General features: G+C 42.8%; 1 protein-coding gene across 1 annotated transcript in view; it reads right to left on the bottom strand.

Annotated features, from left to right (window-relative positions):
* Positions 1 to 23,240, bottom strand: part of LOC126457050 (esterase FE4-like) — a 92,458-nt gene extending 69,218 nt beyond the window's left edge. Inside the window, exons 1-2 of the mRNA XM_050093044.1 lie at positions 23,051 to 23,240; positions 17,823 to 17,960 (exon numbers count right to left, since the gene is read on the bottom strand). Of these exons, the coding sequence (XP_049949001.1) occupies positions 17,823 to 17,960; positions 23,051 to 23,191 (279 nt within the window). The 5' untranslated portion in view covers positions 23,192 to 23,240. The remainder of the gene's footprint in view (positions 1 to 17,822; positions 17,961 to 23,050) is intronic.
* Positions 23,241 to 25,216: the final 1,976 nt, after the last annotated feature.

Here is a 25,216-nt window from a genome sequence, read left to right as displayed (position 1 = left end):
TCATTGGATCTCGACCAACGCGAGCAGCAGTGTCCCGATACGATAAACCGCAATCGCTATAGGCTACAATCCGACCTTTATCAAAGTAGGCCTCCTTACACGAGGCATCACAACAACGTTTCACCAGGCAACGCCGGTCAACTGCTGTTTGTATATGACAAATCGGTTGGAAACTTTCCTCGTGTCAGCACGTTGTAGGTGTCGCCAACCTTGTGTGAATGCTCTGAAAAGCTAATCATTTGCATATCACAGCATCTTTTTCCTGTCGGTTAAATTTCGCGTCCGTAGCACGTCATCTTCGTGGTGTAGCAATTTTAATGGCCAGAAATGTACTTGGGGAGTATGAGTACGGAGCGATTAAAAGTGGAAAATAAAACTAATGGCAGAAAAGCCAGACGTCAGGCTGAGATTCTTTGGAAGAATCCTCAGAAAGTGAATACTGAATGTGACTGACAGAAGAAATAGAAAATAATGCAAAGAAGAGCAATGCAAATCACATATCAATGAGTCTGCGATCTTATGCACCTGTATTCTCGTCCTATATTAATGGCGTAATAAGAGAGATTAATAGAACAAATGTGTAAACAGTTCTTAAAATCAATTATAAAAGGCCTAAAATAATGTAGGAGGGACTCAGCGTCAATTAAACCAAAGAAACCAGTTGACGGATGGACAGGATAAGAAACAAGCAGCCGAGTAGGATGGACTGTTAAAGAAATGAACAGAAGAGTGAAAAATAACTGCAATGCTTCTGGTAACCTAAAAAGAGTTTTAATAACTAACCTTTCGAAGCGTCTGAAGCGACAAGTTTACAGTGAGTATTTCTCCAGCTGTGGCTTGTGGCCACGATATTCAGATTGTTTATATGAAAAACATTCACAAAATGAGTGGTGCTCAGAATTCAGTCGAGAGCTGTATGTTCCAAATTACTAGTAGACTCAAAAAAACTAACAGATGGCTCAGAGAACGGCGTGGAGTGGACAAGGTAATTACGACTCTAATGAAAATTAAATAGAGATAGGCTTCACATGTACCGGAAGCCGAGCGGATAGTGGCTAGATCACGAAGTACTTCGCTGGATTCCGAAAAATAAGAAATGACCTAAACAATGACACATTGGAAGATGGTTAGATTGCACTGGAACGTGGATGCGTAAAGCTTAAATACTGTACGTAATGCGTTGGAAAGTCTAGGGGGTGCCTTCATCCACAGTGATGTCGCTTGCCTGGTGATACTGATTTCGCCTCATCGTCCACTTACTTTTAGTCGAACTACTATCAATGTTTAGTACTACCATTCAGACAATCCCAAAATCAGTGACGACAAATACGAGGTGCATTCAAGTTCTAAGGCCACCGATTTTTTTTCTAATTAACTACTCACCCGAAATCGATGAAACTGGAGTCACTTCTCGACGTAATCGCCCTGCAGACGTACACATTTTTCACAACGCTGACGCCATGATTCCATGGCAGCGGCGAAGGCTTCTTTAGAAGTCTGTTTTGACCACTGGAAAATCGCTGAGGCAATAGCAGCACGGCTGGTGAATGTGCGGCCACGGAGAGTGTCTTTCATTGTTGGAAAAAGCTAAAAGTCACTAGGAGCCAGGTCAGGTGAGTAGGGAGCATGAGGAATCACTTCAAAGTTGTTATCACGAAGAAACTGTTGCGTAACGTTAGCTCGATATGCGGGTGCGTTGTCTTGGTGAAACAGCACACGCGCAGCCCTTCCCAGACGTTTTTGTTGCAGTGCAGGAAGGAATTTGTTCTTCAAAATATTTTCGTAGGATGCACCTGTTACCGTAGTGCCCTTTGGAACGCAATGGATAAGGATTACGCCCTCGCTGTCCCAGAACATGGACACCATCATTTTTTCGGCACTGGCGGTTACCCGAAATTTTTTTGGTGGCGGTGAATCTGTGTGCTTCCATTGAGCTGACTGGCGCTTTGTTTCTGGATTGAAAAATGGCATCCACGTCTCATCCATTGTCACAACCGACGAAAAGAAAGTCCCATTCATGCTGTCGTTGCGCGTCAACATTGCTTGGCAACATGCCACACAGGCAGCCATGTGGTCGTCCGTCAGCATTCGTGGCACCCACCTGGATGACACTTATCGCATTTTCAGGTCGTCATGCAGTATTGTGTGCACAGAACCCACAGAAGTGCCAACTCTGGAGGCGATCTGTTCAACAGTCATTCGGCGATCCCCCAAAACAATTCTCTCCACTTTCTCGATCATGTCGTCAGACCGGCTTGTGCGAGCCCGAGGTTGTTTCGGTTTGTTGTCACACGATGTTCTGCCTTCATTAAACTGTCGCACCCACGAACGCACTTTCGAGACATCCATAACTCCATCATCACATGTCTCCTTCAACTGTCGATGAATTTCAATTGGTTTCACACCACGCAAAGTCAGAAAACGAATGATTGCACGCTGTTCAAGTAAGGAAAACGTCGCCATTTTAAGTATTTAAAACAGTTCTCATTCTCGCCGCTGGCGGTAAAATTCCATCTGCCGTACGGTGCTGCCATTTCTGGGACGTATTGACAATGAACGCGGCCTAATTTTAAAACAATGCCCATGTTTCTATCTCTTTCCAGTCCGGAGAAAAAAAATCGGAGGCCTTAGAACTTGAATGCACCTCGTAAAAGCGACAACTATAGCACAACAGGCTTAACAGCTTGTACCATTTGTGGTTCAGGGAGCGGTAAGAGTTATTCCCATGCTTCATATCTCAGTTGAGAGAAGATGCGGTAGCTGACGCATTACGTTATGAAGATGAGAGAAGTCCGAACAACACGTGGTACAGCACTTTGCGCGCCAAACGATAGTCTTATAGAGTGGCCGAACGGTACAGTTGAATGTGTTTCATTGCTTTTACAAACTCGCAACTCTGCGAGGAAAGCGGTGAGTAATTGAGCTTGTTGTTGCCGGCCGCGGTGGTCTCGCGGTTCTAGGCGCGCAGTCCGGAACCGTGCGACTGCTACAGTCGCAGGTTCGAATCCTGCCTCGGGCATGGCTGTGTGTAATGTCCTTAGGTTAGTTAGGTTTAAGTAGTTCTAAGTTCTAGGGGACTGATGACCACAGCAGTTGAGTCCCATAGTGCTCAGAGCCATTTGAACCAATTGAGCTTGTTGTCGTTGTGGCCTTCAGTCCGAAGACTTGGTTTCATGCAGCTCTCCATACTACTCTACACTGTGCAGGCTTCTGTACCTCCGAATAACTACTGCAACATACGTCCTTCTGAATGGCTTACTTTCTTCATCTCTTGGTCTCCCTCTACCATTTTTGCCCACCACACTGACCTCCAGTTCTGAGTTGGGGGATCCCTTGATGTCTCAGAACGTGTCCTAACAACCGATCCAAGTGGTTGAAATGGCTCTGAGCACTATGGGACTTAACATCTGAGGTCATCAGTCCCCTATAGCTTAGAACTACTTAAACCTAACTAACCTAAGGACATCACACACATCCATGCCCGTGCAGGATTCGAACCTGCGACCTTAGCAGTCGCACGATGCCAGACTGAAGCGCCTAGAACCGCTCGGCCACACTGGCTAGCCAACAGATCCCTTCTTTTAGTCAAGCTGAACCACATATTTATTTTCTTCCCAGTTCTCTTTAGTACCCCCCCCTTAATTACGTCATTCTTCTGTAAGATCGCATTTTGAAAGCTTCTATTCTATTCTTGTCTAAATAGTTTATCGTCTGTATTACACTTTTATACATGGCTGCACTTTGCACAAATACTTTCAGAAAGGATTTTCTAACTCTTAAATCTATATTCGATGTTAATATACACTTTTCTTGTCTTTACCAGTCTACATTTTATATCCTCCTCCTTTGGCCATCATTAGTTACTTTGCTGCCCAAATAACAAAACACCTCTACAACTTTAATAACTCGTTTCTTATCTAAATCCCTCAGCATCAGCTGATAGTTCGACTACATTCCATTATACTTGTTTTGCTTTTGATCTTCATCTTACATACTCCTTTCAAGACACTGTCCATTCCGTTGAGCTGCTCTAAATGGCTCTGAGCACTACGGGACTTAACATCTGTGGTCATCAGTCCCCTAGAACTTAGAACTACTTAAACCTAACTAACCTAAGGACATCACACACATCCATGCCCGAGGCAGGATTCGAACCTGCGACCGTAGCGGTCGCGCGGTTCCACACTGAAGCCCCTAGAACCGCTCGGCCACCCAGGCCGGCTCAGCTGCTCTCCCAAGTCCTTTACTGTCTCTGACAGAATTACAATGTTGTCGACAAACCTCAAAGTTTTTATTTCTTCTCCCTGATCATTAATTACAACTTCAAAATTTTGTTCGGTTTCCTTTCCTGCTTGTTCTTGAACAAATTGAATGTCATGGAAGATAGGCTATAAACCTGCCTGACTCCCTTGTCAAACATGACTCCCTTGTCAATCACTGCTTCCCATTCACGCCCCTCGCCTCTTATAACTAGCATCTCGTTTCTGTGCAAGTTGTAAGTAGCATTTCGCTCCCCGTATTTTACCGCTGCTACCTTCGTAATTTGGAAGAGACTACTCCAGTCAATATCGTCAAATCATTCGTTGAGTCTACAAATGTTATACACGTTGATTTGCCTTTGCTTAACCTACCTTCTAATACGTCTTAGGGTCAGTATTGTCTCGTGTGTTCCGATGTTTCTCTTGAAACCAAACTACTCTTCTTCGCGACTGGCTTCTGTCAGTTTTTCCTTCCCTCTGTAAATAATTCTGGTTATTATATTGCAACCGTGACTAATTAAACTGATAGTTCGGTAATATTCAGACCTGTCATCACCTGTGTTCTTTGAAACTGAAATTATTATATTCATCTTGAAGTCTGAGGGCACTTCTCCTGTCTCATAATCTTGCACACCAGATCGAAGAGTTTTGTCATGGCTGGCTCTTCCAAGGCTATCAGTAGTTCTGACGGGATGTCGTCTACTCCCGGGGCTTTGTTTCGAGTTAGGTCTTTCATTGTTCTATCGAATTCTTTTCGCATTATTATATCCCCCTTCTCATGTTCATCTAAAACCTCTTCCAGTACTATAATAGTGCTTTCAAATTCATCTCTCTCGTATGGACTCCCTATAGTGAATGCTTGATTTTCACACAGATGATTTTCTTTTCTCTAAAGGTCTCTTTAATTTCCATATTGGCGGTATCTATCTTCCATGTCGTGAAATATATTCCTAAATCGTTATATTTGTCCTCTAGACATTCCTGCTAAGCGAGTTTGCACCTCTTATCTCATTTTTAGACGTTTGTATTTCCTTTCGCCTGCTTCATTTGCTGTATTTCTATATTTTCTCCTTTCATCATTTAAATTCCATATCTCTTGTGTTATCCAAGAATGTCTTCCAGACTTTGTCTTTTTACCTACTTGATCCTCTGCTGCCTTCACTATTTCATATTGTAAGGAGCTTCCTATTCGTCTTCTTCTGTATTCCTTTCCCTTGTTGTACCTAGTCGTTGCCTAATGAGACCTATGACACTTTCAAGAACCTCTGGTTCTTTCTTCTTATTCAAGATCCATCTCCTCAATTTCCTATCTTTTTGCCATTTCTTCAGTTTTACTCTATAGTTCGTAACTAATAAATTGTGGTCAGAGTCCACATGTGCACCTGGAATTGCCTTACAATTTAAAATCAGGGTCCTACCTCTCTGCCTTGCCATTACATAATCAATCTGAAACCCTCCAGTGTCTCCAGGACTCTTCCACGTATACCATCTTCTTTCATGATTCTTAAACCAAGTGTTGACGATGATTAAAATATTCTCTGTGCAGAATTCTGCCAGGTGGCTTCTTCTTTCATTTCTGTCCCCCGTTTCATATTCACTTATTATTTTCCCTTCTCTTCCTTTTTCTACTCTCGAACTCCAGTCCGCCATCACAATTAAATTTTCCCATAACTATCCGAATAATTTCTTTTATCGCGTTACATTTCTTCAATCTCTTTATCATCAGCGGATTTAGTTGGCATACAAACTTTTACTACTGTGGTGTGTGTGGGCTTCGAGTCTATCGTGACCGCGATAATGTGTTCGCTGTGCTGTTCATAGTAACTTACCCGCATTCCTAGTTTTCATTCAATATAAATATACTTCTGCATTGCCCCTCTTTAATTTTGTATTTATAACCCTTTATTCACCTGACCAGACGTCCTTTTCCTCCTGCCACCGAACTTCACTAATTCCCACTACATCGAACTTCAGCCTAACTTCAGCCTATACATTTCCCTTTTTAAATACTCTAACCTACCTGCCCCATTAAGGGATCTAGCATTCCACGCTCAAAGCCGTAGAATTCCAGTTTTGTTTCTCCTGATGACGACATCCTCCTCAGTAGTCCGCGTCCGGAGATAAAAAAGGGGAACTATTTTACTTTCGAAATATTTTACCCAAGAGGATGCCATCATCATTTAACAGTACAGTAGAGTTGCATGTGCTCAGGAAAAATTACGGCTGTAGTTTCCCCTTGCTTTCAGCCATCCGCAGTACCAGCACAGCAAGGCCATTTCGGTTGATGCTACAACGCCATGCCAGTTAATCACCCAGACTGTTGCACCTGCAACAACTGAAAAGGCAGCTGCTCCTCTTCAGGAACCACACGTTTGCCTAGCCTCTCAACAGATGCTTCGCCGATGTGGTTGCACCTACGGTACGGCTGTCTTTATCGCTGAGGCATGCAGGTCACGGCAATGTCCATAGTTGATGGAGGAGCTTACGATGTTTAATTTTTTTTGTGGAACATGTATAATAGTTTCTACAATGTTCATTGGTGTACAAACATTGGATTTGTTAGTAATAAGAATGACTAGTTGTATCACAAAATTCAAATGGCTCTGAGCACTATGGGACTTAACATCTGAGGTCATCAGTCCCCTAGAACTTAGAACTACTTAAACCTAACTAACCTAAGGACCACATCCATGCCCGAGGCAGGATTCGAACCTGCGACAGTATGCAGTCGCGCGGTTCCGGACTGAAGCGCCTAGAACCGCTTGGCCACCGCGGCCGGCAGTTGTATCACACGTGGCTTTTGTTGGCGTACGCTTGTTATGACATAATCTCTGTGATCAGTTTTCGGCTTTGTCTGGTGAAATATGAAATTAAAAGCCAATAGCATCCCAACAAACTTACGAGTTTTCATTTTAGTATCAGTGAGCTGTATCCAGTAGATGAACAGTTCCATAAAGCCTCACAGCTAGAGCAGCAGACATACAATCTACGTGGTACGTCTGTACGTCGATGAGAACATCCTTGGAGACGCCAGGTAGGTGGGCATTTACAGAATTTCAGTGTTTTGCTTTAATGCAGCAATATATAACTAGGCTCCTCAGACGTAATGCTACTGCAGTACAAATGGAAACAGTTACGTACAATATGTGATAACACAGAGTCGGGATCTGCAAAGCGCTTTCGCTCCGATAACTGACTTATGCCATATTCAGTGGCGTTTTAGTGGAAGATCGCTGTTCGTCCATGCATCCAAATTGGTGTCACGTACAATGTACATAGGAATCGAAAGGAAAATTGAGGGCCCGTTAGATGGTCGATTTGGCTTTAGGAAAAGTAAAGGCACCAGTGCATCAGTACTGGCATAGTGCTTGATAATGAAGACTTTCGACAAATCTCACAGGATTCACCGTCGTGGATAAAGCGTCTGACAACGTTAGTGCGGGAAACTGATTGCCGTTCTCGGGAAAAAAACATAAGTTATAGAGAATAATATACAATATGTACAAGAACCGAACAAGAACCGAGAATGAACAATAAGAATGGAAGACCAAGGACAAAGTACTCGGACAATTATGAAGTCTTCATCCCCACTGTTCAATCTGTACATTGAATAAGCAATGACGGGAATAGAAGGAAGAGTCACTAGTGGAATTAGAATTAAATATGAAAGAATATCTGTGATCACATTCTGTGAAGTCCTTTGCGGTCCTCAGCGTAGGTGAAGAGGAATTAGAGGAGTTGTTGAATTGAATGAACAGTCTACTGAGCACAGAACGTGGATTGAGAGTAAACCGAAAAAGACGAAAGTAATGAGGAGTAGCGGAAATGAGAACAGCGAGAAACTTCTCAGAATTTAGGTACCACGAACTAGACAAAGTGGAGCAATTCCACTACCAGGGAGCAAAATAATACAAGACAGATGAAGCAAAAAGGATACAAAAAGCAGAGTAGCACAGGCAAAGGAGGCATTCCTGGCCAAAGAATTCTACACTGCGTAACAGAATTAAAGCCTCACTTTTTCAAACCCCGTCGTTCCCACCCACTGTGATGGTTAACTTTGAATTTTGGCTCAAAGATGGGTACGACCTTGCTGTGTAATGTTGAAAAGGCGTGGTGCCATATGACGTCATTCTGGGGCTAGAAGACGCAACAAACAGCAAGGCGTCGACACATGCAAAATAAAGGCCACAGCTCAGAAGTTCATCTGACGTGCCGGCCTCTGTGGCGCAGCGGTTCTAGGCGCTTCTGTCTATAACCTCGCGACTGCTACGGTCGCAGGTTCGAATCCTGACTCGGGCGTGGATGTGTGCGATATCCTTAGGATTGAGTAGTTCTAAGTTCTATTGGACTCATGACCTAAGATATTAAGTCCCATAATGCTCAGAGCCATTAGAACCATTTTTTTCATCTGACGTGTAAGGTGGATTAATGATGTCACACTGGCACTTAATTTTAACACCGTTCTGCCCAGCGCTACCATGGACATGTCACAGGATCGGAAGGGCTTCGCACTCCTCCTTACCTACATCTCGCTCTTTGAAACTTCCTGACAGATTAAAACTGTGTGCCGGACCGAGACTCGAACTCGGGACCTTTGCCTTTCGCGGGCAAGTGCTCTACCAACTGAGCTACCCAAGTACGACTCGCGCCCCGTCCTCACAGCTTTACTTCCACCAGTACCTCGTCTCCTACCTTCCAAACTTTACAGAAGCTCTGTAATGCAAAAGGCATGACACTCAATCGACGGTATTAACACACCGCTCCTATATAATGCATGTCAATGAGCGGAAAGTGAAACAAGCAGCGAGAGGAAACGTTTGGTGTGGAAACCAGCGCAGGCAGACGCAGAGGCTGCACCATGGGAAGCACCAGAAAAAGCTCTTGGGGGGCATTCTACGGCAGGTGTCAGCGACAGGACGGGACAGGTGAGGCATACTGCAGAGCAAGTAATAGGCTACCAGAAGTAGGACAGAAAGAAGCTTTAGAAAACTAAGTTTGGAAATTCCAAACGGATAAGAACAACAGCGAATGGTACACATGTGAGCGGACACGTAACGTCCGATTGGTGGAAACGAACTAGGAAAGAGTAAAGTGCCGATATTTCAACGCAGTTTAATGGTAGGGCCCTTGCGACTGGCAGAGCGAGTTTCCACAAAATAAGATGAAAGCTCCTATTGGTCGAAAAAAGTCGTGACGTGGAAAACGAATGGACCCAGAAAGGGAGAGAGTTCAGCTACAAGAAAGACGACAGCGAAATTTTCGAGGACTTTTCTCTGAACTGGCGTCTAGTGCAGACCGGGGCATATAAAGCTCTGTACGACGCGGAGGAGAAATTTGTGTGAACACTGCGTTCACTGCGGCTGACATTCAGCTAGATATTAGGTGAAGCGTCGTTGAGCTCCAATTGTGGTCTCTTGTCACATCGTCTTGAATCTACTCTATGGTTATTTTCAGTCTAGATTCAAAAATGGTTCAAATGGCTCTGAGCACTATGGGACTCAACTGCTGAGGTCATAAGTCCCCTAGAACTTAGAACTACTTAAACCTAACTAACCTAAGGACAACACACACATCCATGCCCGAGGCAGGATTCGAACCTGCGACCGTAGCGGTCGCGCGGTTCCAGACTGTAGCGCCAGAACCGCTCGGCCACCAGCGGCCGGCTTCAGTCTAGGAAACAGGAACAAGTCAGCTGTGTCTAGGTCTGGAGGAATACGGTAGATGGAGCACAATGGGAATATGATGTTTTGCTAGACATCTGTGGACAAGGAGTGACACTGGAGACGCTGCATTGTCATGATGCGACAACAAAGTTCGTTTTTTCCACAGTTCAGTCCTCTTCTTGCGCACAGCATCCCTCATGCGCACTAGGATTCGTCAGCAACTTCTAGAACAGTTAAACGATGGTTTCTGCTAATCACAGGAAGAAATCTTTCGACATCATTCATTGATGTGGAAGGTCATCCAGGCTTAGGATCGCTGTGGACCGACTGTCTGCCCTGCTTAAAAAGCTCGAACTACTCACAGCAGTACTTTTGACACACACAGTCCTCCTTGCTTGGTTAGCTAAACAAGTTCTGCCATGTTTGTAGCAAAGTTTTACACACGTTGTTCTTCGAGCTCTTTCGTTGCGACTTTGGCACTAACCCGATGAGGAGCTTCCGCACGCGAACACTTCAGCGGCTGTACTTCGCCTACTAACGATCACAGCGAAACGCTACAGGCGGCAGGATGTTGTCTAAGCCTACTGTTACATGCACTCAGTAACAGCAGCGCGCTCCTTCTTCCAGATGGCGTGCTATTTCAAAAGTCCGGTTTCTTTTTGAATACGCCTCGTACAGGGTGTAAAGGAAATTTGTGGTAAGGTCTTGTGGGACCAAACTATAGAGGTCATCGTTCCCTAAGCCTACACACTCCTTAATCTAACTTAAACTATGGACAACACACACACCCATGCCCGAGGGAGGTCCCGCACGGACCGTAACAAGGCGCCACTATACCGCGCGGCTACCAGGTGTAAAGGTACCGATATTGATCACTTACGTAACGTACTGAATCCACCCTTATCTCCGTCAGGCTGGAGCAGCACACATGACACTAACATGGCCCATCTTACGAGACAGGTGTGGTTCTGATGCCTTCCGATACAGCGCGTGACTGACACGGTCTGCTCTGTCCAGGTCCTCAGGTTAGCTCGCAGTAACATACCGTTTAAATTATGGATATCTGCTTCATGACGTATCCCCGCATAATGACACAAATCGACTTAAGATGTGAGAAAAGTGTTGTTTTTGTGATGGATTGTATATCAGCAATGTTGACAGTGTTTTACGGCACAACGGTAATTCAAAATCGACGTAAGAAATGAGAAAAGTACTAATTTTGAGATGGATTGTGTTTGTCGGCTGTGTTAATCGCTTTCTGTGCCACAGCCTGTAGTTCAAGAGCTGTGTTATTGCCATTGTTCTGCGGCACACACTGTAGTTCAAACTTAACTTCACAGACAAGAAATGTGTTAATTGTGAGATGGGTTGTACAGATCAGCTGTGCTAACAGTGATAAACGATTCACGGCACAGACTGCGCTCTATGCGCGCTAGAATATTAGTATATTTGCTGCAGCGGAGCAAACGTTACTGCGAGAATAAAATCTGTGTAGGCGATGCCACTCTTTGCTTATATAGCATCCATCTGCATTTACATGTATACTCTGCAAATCACAGTGAGGTGCATGGCAGAGGATACGTCCCATTGCACCAGTTTTTTAGGATGTTCTTCCCGTTCCATTCACATATGGAGCACGGGAAAAATGATTGTTTGAATGCCTGTGTGCGTGCAGTAATTATTCTAATCTTATCCTCACGATCCTATGCCGACAGATACGTAGGGATTTTGGTACATTCCTAGAGTCATCATTTAAATCCGGTTCTACGACCTTTGTTAACAGATTTTCTCGGGATAATTTCAGTCTATCTTCCAGTCCAGTCCCTTCAGTATCTCTGTGAAAATCTCACGAATTAAACAAACTTGTGACAATTCGTGCAGCCCGTCACTGTATACGTTCAACATGCCTCGTCAGTCCTACTTCGTAGGGGTCCCACACACTTGAGCAATATTCTAAGATGTAACGAACCTCCTTTGTGGAGTGATTGCACTTTCCCAGTATTCTATTAAGAAACCTACGTCTACCACTTGCTTTACCCACGAGTCAGCCTACGTGATCATTCGATTTCACATCCCTACAAAGTGCCACACCCACATATTTGTATGAACTGGCCGATTCCAGCAGTGACTCATTGTTATTATAGTCATAGGATACTATGCTCTTTCGTTTTGTGAAATGCACAATTTTACATTTCTGAGCATGTAAAGCAAGCTGCCAGTCTTTGCATCACCTTGAAACCTTATCCTGATATGACTGAATATTTATGCAGTAGTCCGTTACATATAAAAGCATCATCTGCAAAAAGCCTGATGTTGCTATTAATATTGTCTTCGGGGTCATTAACATGCAACATGAACATCTGATATCCCAACACACTTCCCTGGGAAATACCCGAATTTACTTCTACATCCGACGATGATTCTCCATTCGTGATAAGATACTGCGTTCTTCCTACCAAAAAATCTTCAGCCCAGTCACAAATTCCAATTGATAGTCCATATGATCGTAGTTTTGACAGCAAGAGTAACTTTGGTACTGAGTCTACCGCTTTTTGGAAATCAAGAAATACTGAATCTATCTGACTTCTTTGATCCAAAGTTTTCAGTATGTCATGTGAGAAAAAACTCTGAGCTGAATTTAACATGATCGATGTTTGCAGAATCCTTGCACGTAGGAATCGAGGTCATTTTATTTCAAGGTACGTAATTATATGTGAACAGAGAATATGTTCCAAGATTCTACAACAAATCTATATCAAGGATATTGGACGCTAGTTTCGTGTATCAATTCTACTACCCTTCTTGTAGACGGATGTGTGCCCCGTATTTTTTTCCAAGAACTGGGCACGGTTTTCTGTTCGAGAAATCTACAATAGACTATAGTTAGAAGAGGGGCTAACTCATCTGCAAATTCAGTATAGAATCTGCAGGGACTGCACTGGGCTCTGGAGCTTTGTTTCGATTTAACGATGTCAGCTGTTTCTTAACATCACTGACACTAATACTTAATTCATTCTTCTTTTCAGCGGTACGAGAATTAAATTCTGGCGCTCTTCTGGGTGACAATTTGTAGAGGAACATTTGAAAATGGAGTTAAGCATTTCAGTTTTTGCTTTGCTACCCTCATTCGCTAAGGATTGGACACTAACATTGGTGCCACTAACAGCCTTTGCATACGACCAAATTTTCTTTGCGTTCCGTGAAAGATCATTTAAAAATACCCAGCTACCGTAGTCACTGAAGGCATCACGGATTGCTCTCTAGACAGCCAAACGAATTTCCTTCCGAATTTCTCTGTCTATAGCCCTGCGCTCTGACAGCTATTATGCAGTAATCTCTGTTTCTTTATAAGTTTCTTTACACCGACTGTATACGATGGAGGTTCGTTCCCATTGTAAACTGTGTTACTGGGTACATACCTCTCCAGTGTGTAGTTCCGCTACATGCTCCTGCCCCGCGCTGGAAGTTTCATGTTCCTCATTGAGATGTTACATGACTGATTTTTTATCTACTTTACTAAAATAAACATCTTTCTCTCCGTTTTAGTTGCCCTTTGTAGTCTGGTAATCAATATTGCCACAATCGCTTCATGGTCACTGATACCAGTTTCGAGGTGGACATCCTCAAAGAGATGGCTATTCGTTGCCATTAGATCCAATATATTTCTATCATGAGTGTGGTTACTATCTATCATTTCTTGTTAATTTCCAGAGAAGGCATTTAATAATGTTTCACAGGATGTCTTATTACATCAACAACTAACAAAACGGTAATTTTCCCAGTTTATTGTTGGATCATTGATGTCCCCACCAACGATTACAGAACGTTTGGGGAACTTATTTACAAGTGAACTGAGGTTTCCTCCAAAGTTAGTGGTTACATCAGGAGATGAGGCTGGTGGGCGATAGAAGGGTCCAGTTATCGTTTTATGCCCACCCTTGGTACTGAGTCTTGCCCAAGGAATCTCACTGGCAGCTTCAATTTCTATTTCGGTGGATTTGAATTTCTTGTCTAATGCGATAATTACACCACCTGTATTTCCCGTTCCCCTGTCCTTTCGATACACACTTAATTTTCCTCAAAAACCTCATTGCTGTCAATTTCAGGTTTCAACGACCTTTCTGTGTCTAGCAGTATGTGGGCTACACAGCTTTTATGAGCGTTTCAACTTTATCCCGAATGCTTCGGCAGTTTAACATGAGGATTTTAATACTCTCACCTGTGGGACGCATTTCTTTCGATCTTCTCTGATACTTCTGGGTGTCCTGCACCTATCTTTATCCAGAGTGTCCAACCCACACACAGTCAGCCGCCTGAGTAGTAGCCAGCAGCCTCTGATGTGTATTGCACACCTGCCCCATTTAGGAGGACCCTACAGTTCTCAACCCTATGGCACAAGTCCAGGACATCGCAGCCTAGTTTGTCACAGAAAGTTTAGTCTCTGGTTCAGTCCTTCCATTCGACTAAGAACCAATACGCCAAGATCAGTTCTGGGGACAATACTGTAAACTGTGAGCTTCGTTGAAACTCAATACGCAAGGCTCGTCTCCTCAACCTTCTCTGCAAGTCTCTTCAATTATCCAAGTATGACCTCAAGCCCAGTCGACAGGCATAATTTATTACAACGTGCGCCAAAATCTGCCGTTTGTTGCACCCTGTTCCGTCAATGGTGCTGGAATAGCTTCTTCCTTGAATTCCATATACACTGACTGCATCTGGTGTTGCTTCCTGTCCCTTGCAGCCATTTCTGTAAGGGATACCATCATGCGCCATACGTTTGAACCTCCAATGATTAATAGAACTGTACCCTTTCCATTTGCCTCATCTTGACACCGGACAAAACAGTTTTCCCCAAAACAAGTGAAGTGAGTCCCACTTACTCAGTTTCAGTTCCAGTGAAATGCAGCACCTCAGACATATTGGTTACATGGATCGGTACAATATCATGAGTCCTCCCTTGGCCCCATCCACCCTGTACAGGTCGCCTAGATTTACCATTGACACGCCATTCGTGGTCGACGAGTAATGACAGGAGCTGTGCTTTCTGCAGAGGAGACAGGATCCACATTAGAGGATAGTGCTTGAGGTCAGAACAACAACTGTGTAAGCTGCAAATGTCTTTAATGTAATATTGCAGTCTTATCACAGAAGTACACACATTTACACAGTTAACAATGTGACAATGTTACGACAGTTGTCAAAGGAACGCACCTCGTCCTCAGAAATTGAAATAATCCTAAACCCCACAACGGTGAATTTTAACTAGATGTTTCTTTACAAAATTATTCTTACGACCATGTCATGATGTTGGTTCCAGGTTCCAGGAGGCTGTCCACAAATGGATGAAATGACGGGAACGAAAGAGCTCGAAGAACTTACCTGTGAGGTGCACACTGGGAAGAAACATTGTGGATGATAGAGTGTGCACAAAATAACGGTGTATCGCCAATAGAGGAGACTATTTTGAGGGGGGCAGTCCTTAAAGTATCGAACAATAAGCAATAAAGGAATTATAAGAAAAGTTAATTTCTTTGCAAACACGCCTCACACAAGCGCCAGTGTTATGTTCCTGGTGTTTAGAACTGTTTGCAGCCATGACCGGCTGTCGAAGGTGGAGCATTCCACGTTACAGAAGCATGCAGGTAAACATTTAATGTATAGTGTAGCACGCTGTAGTGGCCGGAAAGATCAAGAAAAGTACAGAGAAAAGTTACTCAACGTGCATCATACTATCTGCAAGAAATTCTTCGTGGTGGGCCGATGAAACCACAGAGAATAGGGCAAGATTCTTGAAAGAGGACTGTTTGCATATTAGAATTTGAGGTGAGGGTGTTGGGTCGTTAAATCCTCACTAAACATTAGTCAATTTGCCTGTAAAGTGCACACTGGGAAGAAACATTGTGGGTGATAGAGTGTGCACAAAATAACTGGACGGCGCAGCAAGGGAAGAGGGGAGAGGTGGGGGGAGGGTGGCGAGGCTCCGTTGTGAACGGCCACGATGAACTGAAGCCTCTGCACAAATGTATATTTCGCATGATTCGTAACCTCCAACTGCCGAACCTGCAAACATATTAACAATATATGTAAGTGCGACCAATAAGTAGAAAAATTCAGACTTCCAAAGTCGATAGTTTGTGACTAGTCTAACGAAAAATAAATAACGAACCAAAGGAAAGAAGTCCGACCACGTGCTGCCAGAAAGAAACCTCATAAAACAAAATAGGGCAAAAAATGTAGTGTAGCAGACATCGTCACGATAGTGAGAGTGTAAAATAAGAAATGTCTGTCACAGGGATATTATGTGGCAGTCCTCTGACAACCCTGAAACACATCGGTCAGTCCGTCTCATATAATGTTGCTGGTTTTACCTTATCAAGGTTGTCGAGTATCTTTTCCTCTGCTTGCGTTTCCCACTATTTTCCAGTCTTATATTTTCCGTGCCAGGGAAGAAGACAGCGCTGGGAACGTGAATTTATGTCCCTTTATTCTCACCTTAACTACAGTTCGATCATTTTCTTCATGTGGAGCACCACAGACGTATGTTTGTTAAAGGAAATTTTGAAGTTTTCCATCTCCGCTGTTTTTGACAAGTATTCAGATTATTACAGCTTGCACTATTTGACAATTTCGGCCTTACAGACCATTTTCAGGCGTGCAGCTGTTGAGCAACTGACCACTGAGTGACTACAGGCACCCTTTTCAGATAAAACACGTTTTGTACTCCACGGCGTGAAACGTCTGAAAGCAAACACCCTACAAGACAAGAATCGTCAGAAGGAACCAGGCTGGGGGAGGGAGGATTATGGTCTGGGGAATATTTTCGTGGTATTCCCTGGGTAAACTCATCATTCTGGAAGGCACAGTGCATCACCACAAGTATGCATCTATCCTTGGGGACCATGTCCGATCCTATATGCAGTTTGTTTTTCCTCGGCATGGTGGCGTCTACCAGTAGGACAATGCTACATGTCGCAACGCTCGTAGTGTACGTGCATGGTTCGAAGAGCACCCCGACGACTGTACCGTGTTCTCCTCGCCATACAAGTGACAGGATTTAGACGCAGTCGAGAAATTGAGAGACCATCTCACCCGAGAAACCTGGCACAGATGGCAACGGCACTAGAGTCCGGATGGCTCCACATACCTGTCGGTACATTCCAAAACGTCACTGATTCTCTTCCTGTACTTCTCGCAGCAGTCCGAGCAGCAAAAGATGGTTATTCAGGCTTTTGACAGGTGATCACATTAATGTGACTGGACAGCGAATCTTGCATTGTTCCATTTCTGTCTTTCCCTTCAGTTTTTATCCTTTACAACTCCTTCAAGTACTATACAAGTCATTCCCTGCTGGTTTAACTTTTGTACAATACACAACACAGCAAAGTATGCAGCAAATTTTATGATCTGTTGTAACGTAAGCTTTTAGATTGGAAGTCATCACCTTCAACAGGTGCTACGATTTTGCTGTCGCTAGATGTAAGTTAGTTTTATAAAGAGCTTAACATTCATTTCTGACCGGAAGGTCCTCAGTCCAGAGTATCCACGTTAGGATCCTGCTCCAATATTATAATACTGAGCCTATACATGTAGGATACCCTATACTGGCTGTACTGTGTGGGGCAGGTGGAATTTGTTTCCCACCACTCCTCTTCCTCCAGCGGTCTGCTTGCTGGGTAGGGTTTATTACCTGTGGTCGCACCACACTTATCTCTGCTGGGGTCAAGAAAAGCTGGGGGTCACATTTTTTAGGTTATAAGTCTTCTCTCCCCTTTGGTGCCATACATTACGATTATATCGCTTGTGCCACACTCGTATGTTGGATATGTTCCGAGACTCAGTCTTTCCCTACAGTTTTTACCCTGCACAGCTCCCTCAAGTACCAGTGGGTTCGGCTGCTCACCTTAGGAGTGTAGACATTGACGAAGAGGCAATCCTCCTCCCCCTCGTACTTGCCCAAAGTCAGGTTCATCTGTGCTGCGATGTTTCCCTCTCTGGTGGCATCCAGCACGCCCGACCAGTCTCCTGCAGGTTGTGGCGGCTGCAACAGACGTCACGCACAATGTACTTTTTATAAAAATTTTCATAAGGCAGTTACCATCAGCGAATAAATATTTTATAAAGATCATGGAACTCAGTCTATCTGAAAACAAATCACTGTTTTATGACGGTTGCTGTTTCAGATCTTAATGAGAGTGCCCTGCACACACGAACAAAGCAGGAAAGCATGTACGTCTACATAATAAAATTACACTTATGTAGACATCAGTCAACATACTGGAGCAAAAACTTACACTAGTTAGTGTATAGCTGTGTATTCCGCGAAACATGGGTGATGTAGTAGGCAAAAACGAAAATATCATATATCTATACCGGTGCTAAGAAATAACCGGTGGATGAATGGTGTAAGAGAGATATATATAAAAACTATACAACGAAAATAAGAATCATGACGATATTATACAAAAACGAGACGAAGTAGATGAAGATGAGACAGAAGATGTGACATTGCGAGAAGAATTTTACAAATCCCAGAATGATTTAAGTCGAAACACGGGATCTGGAGTAGATATTTCCTCAGAATTATTGAGATCCTCTGGAGAGCACGCCATCACAAAACCATTCCTCTTGATGCGCAAAATATTTGGGACAGGCAAAATAGCGGGTGATCAAAAAGCCAGTATAAACTTGAAAACTGAATAAATCACGGAATAATGTAGATAGAGATGTACAAATTGGCACACATGCTTGGAATGACATGGGGTTTTATTAGAACCAAAGATATACAAAAGTTCAAAAAATGTCCGACAGACGGCGCTTCATCTGATCAGAATGGCAATAATTAGCATAACAAAGTAAGACAAAGCAAAGATGATGTTCTTTACAGGAAATGCTCAATATGTCCACCATCATTCCTCAACAATAGCTGTAGTCGAGGAATAATGTTGTGAACAGCATTGTAAAGCATGTCCGGAGTTATGGTGAGGCATTGGCGTCGGATGTTGTCTTCCAGCATCCCTAGAAATGCAGGTCGATCACGATACACTTGCGACTTCAGGTAACCCCAAAGCCAATAATCGCACGGACAGAGGTCTGGGGACGTGGGAGGCCAAGCATGACGAAAGTGGCGGCTGAGCACACGATCATCACCAAACGACGCGCGCAAGAGATCTTTCAGGTGCTTAGCAATATGGGGTGGAGCGCCTGGTTCTAATAAAATCCCATGACATTCCAAGCATGTGTGTCAATTTTTACCTCTCTATTTACATTATTCCGTGGTTTATTAAGTTTTCAAATTTATATTGACTTTTTGATCACCCGGTATCCTCAGACTTCAATAAAAATGTAATAATTCCTGATGTAAAGAAAGCAAGTGCTGATAGGTGTTAATGTTAATGAATTATTGCGTTAATATGTAATGTTTGTCAAACGCTGACACGAATTATTTATAGAAAAATGGAAAAAGTGGGGGAAATCGAGATAGGGGAAGATCAGTCTGGAGGAATATAAGAGGCAATACTGACCCTACGACTTAGGTTAAAAAAAATTAAAATCTACATTTATTGCATTTGTAGATTTAGAGATATCTTTTGACAATATTGACTGGAATACATTCTTTGAAATTCTCAAGGTAGCAACGATAACATTCGTGCAAAGGAGTGATTACATACGACTTATTCAGAAATCAAACGGCAGTTATAAGAGTCGAAAGACATGAAACAGAGGCATTAGTTGGAAAGAGAGAGAGACAGGGTTGTAGCAAATCCCACATGTTATTAGGTTGGTACATTGAGGAAGTGGTAAGAGACATCAGGGAGAACTTTTGAAAGGGAATGAAAGTTCATGGAGAAGAAATTAAAACTGTCAGGTTTGCCAAGGGCATTGTAATTCTCTCCGGAACACCAAAGGACGGCGAGTAGCAGTTGAACTGAACTGATAGTGTCTTGAAAAGAAGTTATAAGATCAACATCCACAAATGTAAAAAAAGAGTATTCGAATGTAAGTCAATTAAATTAGACTACGCTGAGGGAATTAGATTATGAAATAAAATACTAAAAGTCGTAGAAGAGTTTTGCTGATGGCCGAAGCAGACTGGCAATAGCAAGGAAAACATTTTTTTAATCAAAAAGATGTTTGTTGGCATCTATTATGAATTTAAATGTTCGGAAGTACTTTTTGAAGGTATTTGTCTAGATTGTAACATTGCAAGGAAGCGAAACATGGACGGTAAACAGTTCGTACAGGAAGAGAATTGAAGCTTTCGAAATATGGTGCTACAGAAGAATGCTGCAGATTAGATGGTAGATAAAATAACTAGTGAGGAAGTGCTCCCTCGAATTAACGGGAAAAGAAAATTTGTGGCACGGCTTGACTAAAAGAATGGTTCGGTTGATGAGACACATACTAAGATATCAAGGAATTTTTAGTTTGGTAATGGATGAAGGTATGAAGGTTAGAAATTGTGCATGCAAACGAAGGCTACAGTAAACAAAACCGGCTTAGGTGGATGTAGGTTGCTGCAATAGTTCTGAGAAACGAAGCAGTTTGCACAGTACAGAAACGTCTAGAAAGCTGTACCAAGTGAAGACCACAGCTATTTTCGAAAAATACAGAAAATCTAATTAATGACAGCCGTATAGAGATTGGAGCCGACATACTCGTGACTACAAGAACAGTCTGTTTAAAACAGCGCAATCTCGTTCTGTGTATCCCTGAAGTACAAAACTGTCGTCTTCATATATTTATGTAAAGATGTTGTTTCACATTTTTAAAAAGCTAGTGCTTTCATTTATTTTTCGACGCAAGTCGCCAACGTACCAGACTGCGACTCGGTTCCGCAACCTTGTCTCTCAACAGCAATGCTCGTACGGGCAGAGCATCCAACTTTTTTAAACCTCACTGAAGTTCTCCTGTAAATCTTGCTGAGCTAGCATAATACATATGTAAAACCTATGCTATTGTTTCACAAACAGTCCTCAAATAAAATGTCCCTCGTGGTTGTGAAATAAGTCAAAAAACCATAATGTATTTTCCCTTCAGAGGTAATAACAATTTCGTCACAAAACATTTAAATAAATGGCAGTCTGAGGTGCGTATGATAAATCTTAGGTTGTTGTAGCCACAAATCATAAAGCAGAAAATTAGTTTACAATACTCATTTTACGTTCATCACATTACTACATTGAAGATGTACAAAAGTCAGGTTTTAGAACATCCACGTTGGTATTATTAATAATTTTATACGTAAAGTGGTTCTAGTAAGAAGTTAACCAATGGAGTAGGTGAAGTTTCGCACCAATAAACCATTTGGCATTTTTTTAACTATCCTTTATTAATAGCTAATTATTGTAGCTGCTGGCACATTATTAAAAAGGTGTGTTTCCGAGTAACGGACATCTTTCTCAGCCAATCTATCTTGCTTTAAAAATATATGTAGTTTATTGTTATTTCTAGTAACTGTAGAAAATTTTAGAAGCAAAGCTCACTAAAAAGCATTTTACTGGATGATCGGTTTCGACAGAGCCATTCTGTCATCATCGGATCTTACGGTTTTGAATTTTTACAACCTATTATCTCTCAGTGTTACAGTCGCATCGCACTGCAAATGTACATCCCAATGAAGCGACTTGCCACACTGGTGGATAGTATACCGCAAAAATTCAAAAGCATAAGATCCGGTGATGACAGCATAGCTCTGTCGAAACCGATCATCCAGTAAAATGCTTCTGTAGCGATCCTGACTTGCGAAGGTTTCTTCAGTTACCATACAGTGCAGATCGCCCCGAGACAGACCATGCCAGGAATATACAATTATTTCTGGTCTTGATTACATTAACCAACCTGTTGGGCTGAAAATAGAGTATTTAGAATGAGATATTCACTCTGCAGCGGAGTGTGTGCTACCAAGAAGTTTCAATAGAGTAATTATTTACAACAAACATCATTAAGGAATAAATGTGGGGAAGCAGTGGTTAGTATCCTGAACAGGAACAGAATGTTCCTGAGTTCACACCAGAAATAATTCCTAATGCACACTTCTGAAATGGGGAAACATTAACTTGACTTGATAAGTAATCTCCACCCCCCACCTTGAAAAAAGGTCCCATATGACGGTGTGAAAAGAAAGTAAACAAAGTATGCTGTTGATGTTATAATCTGCTTTCGATGTTAGCCTGCAATGCCAAAGTCTCATCATCTCTGCATAACTAACTGGAATCTACAACCATTTGAACCTGGTTAACGAAAGTTAATATTTGATCTTCTTCTACTATTTTTGCCATCACATTTCCCTCCATTACTAAGCTGATGATTCTTTTGTATCATACTATGTTTCTTATCAATCGATCCCTTCTTTTAGTCGTGTTAGTTTAGTTGTGTTAATAGTTATACAATTCAATACGTCTTCATTCGTTATCCAAGGTACTCTCTGAGGTTCAACATTCTTCCACAGTACCACATTTCAAAACCATATATTCTCTTCTTGTCCGAACCCGTTGACGTTTCAAGTCTGTACAAAGCTTCGCTTCAAAAGAATATCTCCAGGAAAAATTTCCTTGCACTTAAATTTACATTCGACGGTAACAAATTTTTCTTTCTCAGAAATGCACTCTTACTGTTGCCGGTCTGCATTTTATAACTTCTCTTTTCCGACCATTGTCAGTTACTTTGCTGGCTAAAGATCAGAACTCATAGATTACTTTTAGTGTCTCATTTCTTAACCTAATTCTATCAGAGTCGATTAATTTAATTATCCTTGATTTACTTCTGTTGACGTTAATTGTACGGTCCCTTTTCAACAGATTATCTATCCCGATTAACTGCTCTCCAGGTTCTTTGCCGACTGTCATTGAATTACAGTTTCGTAAGCAAACATCAAAGTTGCAGTTTCTTCATCGTGGCCTTTGGTTCTCCCGCCTTGGTTTCGTTTACTGTTTTCTCGATTGTAAGAATTGAATAAGATCAGGTACAGGCTACAAGTAGCTACAATAGCTTTTTTTTTTAATTTTTGTATCATCTATACTAGGCCACATCTGCATTGCAAATAAATATTTTAGTAGTTCAATAGTTCTGTGGTTAGTACATATCACACTCCAATAAAAAAATCATTAAAACGTACCCTGCGTTACCCACCTTGAAGCGGAGAGGCCCAACAGGTGGCTGGGCGTAGGGGATTCCCTGGAAGGAGACGTACGGGAATCCCCAGACTGTGCGCCTGCGCCGTCCGCGCATTTCGCCCTGTCTCACTTTCAACACCACCGTCTCGTCGGCCATGCTGGATACGCAGTCCCCTGCCCGTACGGGTCGCCGACTCAGATCCACTGCTCGCTTCGCACGGACCGCGCCTCCGCTAGCGGCTATATATAGCCGCGCCCTTGCGTGACGTAAACGCCGACGCCACTGCGATAAAAGGCTCCGGCTTGACCTCGGCTAATCTGCCTTGTCACATCGCTGCCGCGAGTATGCGGAAGGAACTAGTGAACTCCCAAGGACGACTCTTTTACGGCATCCAATCCGAGGTGACAATTTTCAGAAATCTTAATTAACAGTTGAAACTGAAACAGGTGGTGTGACAATACACGATTATGCAAAAAATCATTCAGTAGATATGAGTTGGCAAACGAGCCTTTTCCGAATGTGTTACGAAGAAGCCGCTTCTGACATCATTATGAACTACTTACTGTCCTACTGAGTACAAAATTATTTGAAAAGTGAGCTTTTTGGTTATGTCTCCATCTAAGCGGGATCAAATTCCATCTGTGGACCATGGTTGGGCAATGTGGTAGAAGCACACTGGGGCACTGCCACGTATTGCTGCCGGCGTAAAATGACATCTAATGCGCAAACATGGTCACAGATAGATAATTTGGACACGATCTGTACCTTAGACACCACGGTCACCTGACCTCGTTCTTCTGGATTTTAGCGCCTTGCGTCACCTCAAAAGCGGTCTCTTCAGAACTCCGATTGATACGGTAGGTGAACTGTAACACATAATTGTACTATCTTGTCAATCTCCACGAGGTGGTGCGGGAGTGTTTTTTGAAGGAATCCGTCATTCACAGCAGAGACGAGTGAAACATTAGCATCCAAACACGTGGAACGCCTCCTTTACTAGGTATGAGTGTTACAGTAAATTGTAACATGTAACGTGCCGAATTAGTTCTACGCCAGTAATCCCCCGATTCTTCCAAGAATCGGACTCCATTGTATAAAACACCTACAAACGTCAGAATACTTCTCAAATAAGCTAATTTGTTTAATATTTAACGCTAAGCATCTAAGGGAGAAAAACTTAGAGAAGCTTTGAAATAATGTTTAAAATTTGTTGGAAGTAACTAAGAGGTCTCATTATGAAACAGTGGGTGAATAAGTCTGCCTGATTTGCGCTCCATTTCAAACGAAAGTTAGTTTTTCACGCATCTCAATGATTATGACGTCTTATCTTATGAACTATGTGTCGTACAACGATGTAGTTTTCCAAGTACATTCAGTGTGACATGTGGATACTGTCTGCAATGTATTTTACAAACTGCGATAATAACAAGTCGAAAATTTTGCCTGATCCTGACGTCTTACTGCGCTTTATTTTAAGCAAAAGCTATTTTTCACGCATCTCTATTGTTCATGGCGTCATATCCTCCGAATTTTTTTTTCTTGAAATTTGTGTTAAAGTCTTATGAGACCAAACTACTGAGGTCATCGGTCCCTAAGCTTACACACTATTTAATCCAACTTAAACTAACTTAACGCTAACGACAACACACACACAGACACTCATGCCTGAGGGAAGACTCGAACGTCCGACGGGGAGAGTCGCGCGGACCTTCACAAAACGCCTTAGACCGCTTGACTACCCGCGCGGCATATCTCACGAACTGTGTGTCCTACAGTGACATAATTTTATAATACATTCAGTGTGTGCAGGATTTTTCGCGGCTGGAAATGGAGGACTCTGGTAATTATCTACTGAGACTAAGTACCATTTATTAAGAAAAACGTCCCTCAGATGAAGCAAGTACCCTTGGATGGCTACAGGACTCCCGGGTCACTCGATTGCAGGTCCATCAGCTCAGGGGAATGGGGGGGGGGGGGGGGCACGCTGGGCACCACGGTTTCTCCAGTCATACCCGCCGATCTCAACCTGCAACTACGACAGGTATAAGGCTACGGTCCACTTACAATGTTTCCAGAGCCTCTACCCACAATGAACAGTAGTAAATCCAACAGCAATACAAACTATGCCGGCCGCGGTGGTCTCGCGGTTCTAGGCGCGCATTCCGGAACCGTGCGACTCCT

Source organism: Schistocerca serialis, chromosome 1 (assembly GCF_023864345.2).
Source record: "Schistocerca serialis cubense isolate TAMUIC-IGC-003099 chromosome 1, iqSchSeri2.2, whole genome shotgun sequence".
In the NCBI taxonomy this organism is placed as follows: Eukaryota; Metazoa; Arthropoda; class Insecta; order Orthoptera; family Acrididae; genus Schistocerca; species Schistocerca serialis.
Note: the sequence above shows the minus strand (reverse complement) of the source record. Positions and strands in the feature narration are given on the sequence as shown.